The sequence below is a fragment of the Triticum dicoccoides genome, chromosome 1B, assembly GCF_002162155.2.
Source record: "Triticum dicoccoides isolate Atlit2015 ecotype Zavitan chromosome 1B, WEW_v2.0, whole genome shotgun sequence".
NCBI classification, from domain to species: domain Eukaryota; kingdom Viridiplantae; phylum Streptophyta; class Magnoliopsida; order Poales; family Poaceae; genus Triticum; species Triticum dicoccoides.
In genome coordinates, this window is record NC_041381.1 from 658,707,176 (window position 1) to 658,716,841 (window position 9,666).

Genomic DNA, 9,666 nt, shown 5'->3' on the forward strand with positions numbered 1-9,666 from the left:
TCTTTTTTTTCATTGTTTATTTCTATTCTTTGGGTTTATGAGTTGGTTTGCTTTTGGTTTTCTGTGTTCCTTACCCATTCTTTTGGGTTTTTTCAGCACATGTCTATTTTTTTACACACATTGCCCATTTATCCTATAAATTAGGCACAATTTTTATACACATTTAGCATTTTTCAAAACATGATTTTTTTTATGAATGTATGTTTTGATGCCTAATTTTTATCATACACATTCTTCATAGTTTGTATACATCTCAATCATTTTTATACACATTTAACATTTTTCAAATACATTATTAACATTTTGAAACATTGTTTTGAGTATTTTTTTAATATGTGTTAAACATTTTTCAAATACACGTTGTGACATTTTTTTGAATGATAATAAACATTTTTTTTGAATGATAAGAAATTTCTTAAAAAGGATGGGTCAAGACCATGTTTGGAGAGAAAAACATATGCTATACCTGATGACAATAGCCCACACGGAGACAGGCTGGCCCATTATCTCAGCTATGGACTTTTATCTGCAGTCCCCCCAGGGGTTCTAAAAAGGGCAAAAGAGATCAACAAGGCCATGGGCTTCTGTGATGGGGATCTTGACACAAATCACTGGCCCAATGCCGCGCAATCTGGACCGTCCAATCCACGGCCAGAAACTTTTAAAACCCGTGCTCTAGGGTTCATTCCTCCCCGCCGCCACCTCCTCCCCCTCCCCACCAGCACCTTCCCCGGCCACCGGCGGCGGCGACAATGGTGCAGGGACGCCAGGGCCAGCGCGTCAGGCTCTACGTGCGGGGCACCATCCTGGGCTACAAGAGGTGACCGTCCATCTCCGTTCCCCTCCGTCTCTCGATCCGTGCTGTCGTTGCGAGGTTTCTCACCTGGTTTTGCGGCGGCGGCGGCGGCGGCGCAGGTCCAAGTCGAACCAGTACGAGAGCACGTCGCTGCTGCAGGTGGAGGGGGTGAACACCAAGGAGGACGTGTCGTACTACGCCGGCAAGCGCATCGCCTACGTCTACAAGGCCAAGACCAGGAGCAGCGGCACCACCGTCCGCTGCATCTGGGGCAAGGTCACGCGCCCCCACGGCAACTCCGGCGTCGTGCGCGCGCAGTTCCGGTCCAACCTCCCCGCCACCTCAATGGTAAAGTCTCTCGCTCGATTGCGCCTTTGCACATCATTGTCATCTGTCTTGGCCTTTGCTGATTTGCTTTTCGTTGTATGATTTTGGTTTTGCAGGGCAAGAAGGTCCGCGTCTTCATGTACCCCAGCAGCACCTAAGGTAGAATGTGTACTCAATACTAATTCTTCAGTGGCTTATGCATGTATAATGTGTGTTCGTTGTCCATTTAGATACCTACGACCATGGCCTAATTTGTTATCTCAAAGTGTGGAAATGATTTGATCCCAGACTGTTATACGTTTTGATTGCTGTGTGCAATGCATTCAAGGGCCCCATGCCATATGGGGGAAGCTCTTTCAGTAGCTTCGAAATACCTGCAGGTTCTCTGCGGGGTGCTCGGAAGTTGGGGCCCTAGATAAAATGCAGTGGTCTCATAGTACGAGGATGCGCTTTGGTCGATGAGTTTCTCACCGGCCAGTTTCTCGCAGCCTTGCCTCCAATGACCCCAATATTTGTAATGCCATCATCCATATAGTTGTACTCCCCGTGTCACTCATCAGTGTTCACATTGTAGCATCATACAATCTATGCTTTTTTTGTAACTTGTAGCTCCTGGTAATCTAGTAGTCTCTGGAAGTTTTGATGAGTCTAATTTTGTTTGCATTTGAAATTGATGTTTGTACTGAACAAGATAAATTCATTGGCCATCTCATCAGTGTTTGCAAGGCATAAAAGTTGTGAATATTGAGAAATCAGTCGAGCCTTACGCAATCCTAGGCATGTACTGTTTGTTTGTTTGTGTCCTATATTATGCATGTTCAGGGCCCTATGCCATTTGGGGGAAGCTCTTTCTGTAGCTTCGAAATACCTGCAGGTTCTCTGCGGGGTGCTCGGAAGTTGGGGCCCTAGATAAATTGCAGTGGTTTCATAGTACGAGGCTGTACTTTCATTGATGAGTTACTCATCAACCAATCTTCACAGCCTTGCCTCCAATGACCTCGATATTTGTTATTTATTATTTGTGCACCTCTGTATTGTGTAGGGACGTTGGTTTGCATGTTGTACTGTCATGTATTTATAATGTTTAGGTATGTATTCTAGATATTCTACTGTGCACATATGGTTGTATCTAGCGAAACAGATGAAACTGGTCGCTATCTGTATTTTCTTGTCATAGCAAATTTGTTGTTATGCACAGTCGGTTATAGTTGATTTTCTAGTGAATATTGGGAATCCTTTCTTGGTTGTGTAAATTTCATTTTGGTTGGTACTTATGTTTCCTGTCATACTTTGTGTCACAAATTATTTCTCCCTCAGTACCGAAATATAAGACCTTTTTTTATACAAAGGGAGTATCATAAACCTTTTTTGGTACAGAGAGAGCATCATATATGCTTTAAATTTCAACCTTATTTTTGCATCACATGTCAAAATTGTGAACTGACAAGTATTTATGTTTTCTTAATTTCACAGATTACCTTGCTACTATATTTAGGCGTAGTTGGCTTTGTGGAGGTCTATAACACCATTTTGACGGTCGGCGAGCAGATTTTTTGGGTGATTTTGAAGGGTTTATTTTTTGGTGTCTTCTTACTGGGACTGTTAGTTGTGTCAAACACTTTGTTTGAATTGAAATTTAGTATATGATGTCTTTGGTGGAGCGATAGTATTGATTGAGAGGTTTTCTCAACCCCTTGTTTGAGGTTTCACATGTTTTCTCCTTTTTAGATGGAATGACCTGATATTCATTCCATAAAACAGACTGTCAAGTAGACATCTACCTACGTTTGCAATGTTTAGAACAGGGGAAAGCCTCTTAAGTGCCTGCCTTGCCTGTCTGCCTCGTACTGCAACGCCGCTTTGTAATTTGTATATGCAGGTGTAACAGAACGCATCACATCTTGGCCCAATGATTGTCTAAGCAAATTCAGTATACCAGCCTCCTTACGCTGGATCATTTTAACTCCACTTTCTGTACATGGTTACTCTCTCTGTTCCAAAATAATTGAATCAAATCCATAGAAAAATATATGAACATCTACAACATCAATTTAGTCTCATGTGATTCCTTGTAAAACATAATTTCATACTGATAGTACCTTCCCGTTTCCATTACTTGAATGAAACCAAAAAGAACAAACAGTTTCTAGTCAAACGAAATGAGGCGAGAAAGATAACAGACGCCGCGCATATCAGATTCTGGGAAGCCTTGCGGGTCTTCAATGGGGGAGCTGCTGTAGCCTGTGGGAACCAGCACGCCGCGAGCGTCAAAACGGGGCCTTTTTGGAAGGCGAGGAGAAGATGGAGCCGGCGTCAGAGATCCCGAGCTTTCTCCATGGGTCCATCAAAGGGGCTTCACGGGGCTCGCCAAATGTCAACCACTTGTAAGCAAGCGTCAAAGGGCGCCTGGCAAAGCTTGCCGGCTAACCTGAGAAGGCCTCCAGCCTCCTCCCACTCTGCTCCGGAGACAACACTGTCCATGATTTGAGTTTTTTTAGGACCAGCCTCAAGACCTGTTTAATAGATATCCAAATGGTGTTATTGAAAATAATAGAGTTCCTTTATTTCCAAAAACACCATATCACAGCAAAACTAACAGTATTGAGAGCAAAGTTTTTTTTATTGGAGGCCCGGCATCTGGCTGCTGATTCAAAGTCGCCCCCAACAATCTTAATCCCAAAATGATCTTCAACAAATGACCAAATTTGCCTAGCCACCACACAATCGAAAATCAAATGTGAACTAGACTCGAGCTTAGAACAGAAAACACAATCAAGGGGTTTGATAATATGTCTCTTCCTAAGGTTGTCTCTGGCCATAAGTTTGAATGCTTGTTTTTATTATTTGCATGTCAGGACCAAAATTGTGAACTCACAACACTTTTTTTTTTGCAGGATTAACGCTTTCAATTTTCTTAATTGGACAGGGCACACTGGCTACTCAATTTGGATATTTACAAATTGTAGCTGCCATGGGGAGGTTGATATCGTTTGACGGCCATCCGGCCAAAAGTAGACGAGTTATTTTTTGTTGTTTGCGATTTTGGAAGTTTGTTACTGCTTGTTGTCTCCTATCACTTTGTGTCAATCAATCAGTTTGTTATTGTTCCTTTGTTGGAGTGATAATATTAACTGAGACGAGCTTTCCTCAAGCACGGGTGTGTGTGAGCTTCAGACGATATTGTGTCCTTGTGTGGAGCAATCAGTATGGCCTGTCGTACCACTAAGTCGGTTTTCGGTCATGAACTCGTGATAGGGTTTTCTTTTTTGAACACAACACAGACGCAAGCGCTCATATACATGGTTTTCTGTACATTTCATTTACGTAAAGTATTTTGTATAGATCATAAGAAAAAAAATATTTTTTTTCTAGAATGCTCCAGCATACGGAAATAAGAAGCGCGCTCCTGACTTTGCAATAGCAAGAACGCTGTAATCAGCATAGCTCCGATTCTGAAAAAACCTTTTTTTTTCAAACCTTGATTAGTGTACGTGATCACATGCATGGTTGGTGGTACTATACCTTGCTCTCACTCACGGCCAAATCTCCAGCTACCACCCAACCATATCATACCCTATCGACTTGTTAGAATGTCGCAACAAGTTGTTGTTTAAGCAGAGGGTGGGTGATCGGCGGTAAAGAACGAAAAAGGAATGCATTATCGCACTTTGTAACTATAGATTAGCCTGCCAACACCAAATAACAAATCTCGTATGCACCTATTTGCAGATTCTATGCCCAGTAGACAGACAGATAATACAACTCACAACTGTTAGCGTAATCTTGATTACTGTTGAGTTTGTTTGCTAGCTCGTCGTGTTAACTATGAACGTGTTTTTTTTAACACAGTACAGACGCAAGTGCTCATATACACGCGCGTCCACTATCCATATGAACTCACACACGCACACGCTAACCTCTGAAACACTGAGCCGGCATAGCATTTTGAAATTTACGAAGTCACCGCAGGCACCTCGTCGTCAACTTGAACTCTGGTGAGCTGGGGATACCACAGTCTCTTTAACCATCCAACCACGGGTTGGTTCGCAACTACGAACGTGCTTTGTGGTAAGAGTTGTAGTTTCCCTAAGCTAGCTAGCGCACGTCGAGGTGGAGTTGGCTTACATAATTGGATATCGCTACTAAAGAGCACGTCCAGTAATACTTCATCCATCTTTTTGACTATGCATAAATATAAGAGTTGTCCGAGGTATACGAAATCAATATCATTAGATGTATTGTAAAATTAATTTTCATATTGTATTACTCTAGTATTATAGATCTTGATATATTTAAATATAAATTTGGTTCATATTTCATGAAGTTTGACTTCAAATATATCTTTTTTTTAAGGTGGGATTTCAAACATATCTTATATGTGAAGTAAAAGAACATGGAGGGCTGCTGACAGATAGCCATCTGAGAATTAGGAGTAGGCTCCCCGCTAGGCCCTCCTTGCGCCGCCGGCCACTCCGGCCCCGATGCCAACCCTGTTGGAAATATGCCCTAGAGGCAATAATAAAATGATTATTGTTATATTTCCTTGTTCATGATGATTGTCTATTATTCATGCTATAATTGTGTTATCCTGAAATCATAATACATGTGTGAATACATAGACCACAACATGTCCCTAGTGAGCCTCTAGTTGACTAGCTCGTTGATCAACTGATAGTCATGGTTTCCTGACTATGGACATTGGATGTCGTTGATAACGGGATCACATCATTAGGAGAATGATGTGATGGACAAGACCCAACCCTAAGCATAGCACAAGATCGTGTAGTTCGTTTGCTAGAGCTTTTCCAATGTCAAGTATCTTTTCCTTAGACCATGAGATCGTGTAACTCCCGGATACCGTAGGAGTGCTTTGGGTGTACCAAACGTCACAACGTAACTGGGTGACTATAAAGGTACACTACGGGTATCCCCGAAAGTATCTGTTGGGTTGACACGGATCGAGACTGGGATTTGTCACTCCGTATGACGGAGAGGTATCTCTGGGCCCACTCGGTAATGCATCATCATAATGAGCTCAAAGTGACCAAGTGTTTGGTCACGGGATCATGCATTACGGTACGAGTAAAGTGACTTGCAGGCAACGAGATTGAACAAGGTATTGGGATACCGACGATCGAATCTCGGGCAAGTAACGTACCGATTGACAAAGGGAAATGTATACGGGGTTACTCGAATCCTCGCCATCGTGGTTCATCCGATGAGATCATCGAGGAGCATGTGGGAGCCAACATGGGTATCCAGATCCCGCTGTTGGTTATTGATCGGAGAGTCGTCTCGGTCATGTCTGCATGTCTCCCGAACCCGCAGGGTCTACACACTTAAGGTTCGGTGACGCTAGGGTTGTAGAGATATTAGTATGCAGTAACCCGAAAGTTGTTCGGAGCCCCGGATGAGATCCCGGATGTCACGAGGAGTTCCGAAATGGTCCGGAGGTGAAGAATTATATATAGGAAGTCCAGTTTCGGCCATCGGGAAAGTTTCGGGGGTCACCTGTATTGTACCGGGACCACCGGAAGGGTCCCGGGGGTCCACCGGGTGGGGCCACCTATCTCGGAGGGCCCCATGGGGACTGAAGTGGGAGGGGAACCAGCCCCTGGTGGGCTGGTGCGCCCCCCTTGGGCCCCCCTGCGCCTAGGGTTGGAAACCCTAGGGGTGGGGGCGCCTCCACTTGGCTTGGGGGGCAAGCCACCTCCTTGGCCGCCGCCCCCCTTGGAGATTGGATCTCCTAGGGCCGGCGCCCCCCTAGGGGCCCTATATAAAGAGGGGGGGGGGGAGGGAGGGCTGCGCACCCCATGCTCCTGGCGCCTCCGTCTCCCTCCGCAACACCTCTCCCTCTCGTAGTGCTTGGCGAAGCCCTGTCGAGATCACTGCTGCATCCACCACCACGCCGTCGTGCTGCTGGATCTCCATCAACCTCTCTTTCCCCCTTGTTGGATCAAGAAGGAGGAGACGTCTTCCCCAACCGTACGTGTGTTGAACGCAGAGGTGCTGTCCGTTCAGGACTAGGATCATCGGTGATTTGGATCACGACGAGTACGACTCCCTCAACCCCGTTCTCTTGAACGCTTCCGCTCGCGATCTACAAGGGTATGTAGATGCACTCCTCTCTCTCGTTGCTAGATGACTCCATAGATTGATCTTGGTGAAGCGTAGAATTTTTTTATTTTCTGCAACGTTCTCGAACAGTGGCATCATGAGCTAGGTCTATGCGTTGTTTCTTTGCACGAGTAGAACACAAATTTGTTGTGGGCGTAGATGTTGTCAATTTTCTTGCCACTACTAGTCTTATTTTGCTTCGGCGGCATCGTGGGATGAAGCGGCCCGGACCGACCTTACACGTACGCTTACGTGAGACAGGTTCCACCGACTGACATGCACTACTTGCATAAGGTGGCTAGCGGGTGTCTGTCTCTCCCACTTTAGTCGGAGCGGATTCGATGAAAAGGGTCCTTATGAAGGGTAAATAGAAATTGGCATATCACGTTGTGGCTTTCACGTAGTTAAGAAAACGTTCTTGCTAGAACCCTATTGCAGCCAAGTAAAACATGCAACAACAATTAGAGGACGTCTAACTTGTTTTTGTAGCATATGCCTTGTGATGTGATATGGCCAAAGTTGTTATGAATGGTATATATGTGATGTATGAGATCATGTTCTTGTAATAGGAATCACGACTTGCATGTCGATGAGTATGAAAACCGGGAGGAGCCATAGGAGTTGTCTTAATTATTGTATGACCTGCGTGTCAATGATTAAACCCATGTAATTACTTTACTTTATTGCTAAATCGTTAGCCATAGTAGTAGAAGTAATAGTTGGCGAGCAACTTCATGGAGACACGATGATGGAGATCATGATGATGGAGATCATGGTGTCATGCCGGTGACGAAGATGATCATGGCGCCCCGAAGATGGAGATCAAAGGAGCTATATGATATTGGCCATATCATGTCACTGTTTGACTGCATGTGATGTTTATCATGTTTTTGCATCTTATTTGCTTAGAACGACGGTAGTAAATAAGATGATCCCTCTTAATAATTTCAAGAAAGTGTTCACCCTAACTGTGCGCCATTGCGAAAGTTCGTTGTTTTGAAGCACCACATGATGATCGGGTGTGATAGATTCTAACGTTCACATACAACGGGTGTAAGATAGATTTACACATGCATAAACACTTAGGTTAACTTGACGAGCCTAGCATGTACAGACATGGCCTCGGAACACAAGAGACCGAAAGGTCGAACATGAGTCGTATGGAAGATACGATCAACATGGAGATGTTCACCGATGATAACTAGTCCGTCTCACGTGATGATCGGACACAGCCTAGTTGACTCGGATCATGTATCACTTATATGACTAGAGGGATGTCTAATCTGAGTGGGAGTTCATTAAATAATTTGATTAGATGAACTTAATTATCATGAACTTAGTCTAAAAACCTTTGCAAAAATGTCTTGTAGATCAAATGGCCAACGCTCATGTCAACCTCAACTTCAATGCATTCCTCGAGAAAACCAAGCTGAAAGATGATGGCAGCAACTATACGGACTGGGTCCGGAACCTGAGGATCATCCTCATAGCTGCCAAGAAAGCATATGTCCTAGAAGGACCGCTAGGTGAAGCACCCATCCCAGAGAACCAAGACGTTATGAACGCTTGGCAATCACGTGCTGATGATTACTCCCTCGTTCAGTGCGGCATGCTTTACAGCTTAGAACCGGGGCTCCAAAAGCATTTTGAGCAACACGGAGCATATGAGATGTTCGAGGAGCTGAAAATGGTTTTCCAAGCTCATGCCCGGGTCGAGAGATATGAAGTCTCCGACAAGTTCTATAGTTGTAAGATGGAGGAAAATAGTTCTGTCAGTGAGCACATACTCAAAATGTCTGGGTTGCACAACCGCTTGTCCCAGCTGGACATTAACCTCCCGGACGAGGCGGTCATTGACAGAATCCTTCAGTCGCTCCCACCTAGCTACAAGAGCTTTGTGATGAACTACAATATGCAGGGGATGGTGAAAACTATTCCTGAAGTATTTTCAATACTGAAGTCAGCGGAGGTGGAAATCAAAAAGGAGCATCAAGTGTTGATGGTCAATAAAACCACTAGTTTCAAGAAAGGCAAGGGTAAGAAGAACTTCAAGAAGGACGGCAAGGGAGTTGCCGCGCCCGGTAAGCCAGTTACCGGGAAGAAGTCAAAGAATGGACCCAAGCCTGAGACTGAGTGCTTTTATTGCAAAGGGAAGGGTCACTGGAAGCGGAACTGCCCCAAATACTTAGCGGACAAGAAGGCCGGCAACACTAAAGGTATATGTGATATACATGTAATTGATGTGTACCTTACCAGTACTCATAGTAGCTCCTGGGTATTTGATACCGGTGCCGTTGCTCATATTTGTAACTCAAAGCAGGAGCTGCGAAATAAGCGGAGACTGGCGAAGGACGAGGTGACGACGCGCGTCGGGAATGGTTCCAAGGTCGATGTGATCGCCGTTGGCACGCTACCTCTACATTTAC

General features: G+C 44.6%; 1 protein-coding gene across 1 annotated transcript; it reads left to right on the top strand.

Moving 5' to 3' along the window:
- Nucleotides 1-697: 697 nt before the first annotated feature.
- On the top strand, nt 698-3,020 carry LOC119349451 (60S ribosomal protein L35a-1-like). The gene is made up of 4 exons (XM_037617490.1): nt 698-820; nt 916-1,144; nt 1,240-1,282; nt 2,597-3,020. Exons 1-3 carry the CDS (start codon nt 753-755, stop codon nt 1,279-1,281), a joined length of 339 nt encoding a protein of 112 aa, XP_037473387.1. The 5' UTR covers nt 698-752; the 3' UTR covers nt 1,282; nt 2,597-3,020.
- Nucleotides 3,021-9,666: the final 6,646 nt, after the last annotated feature.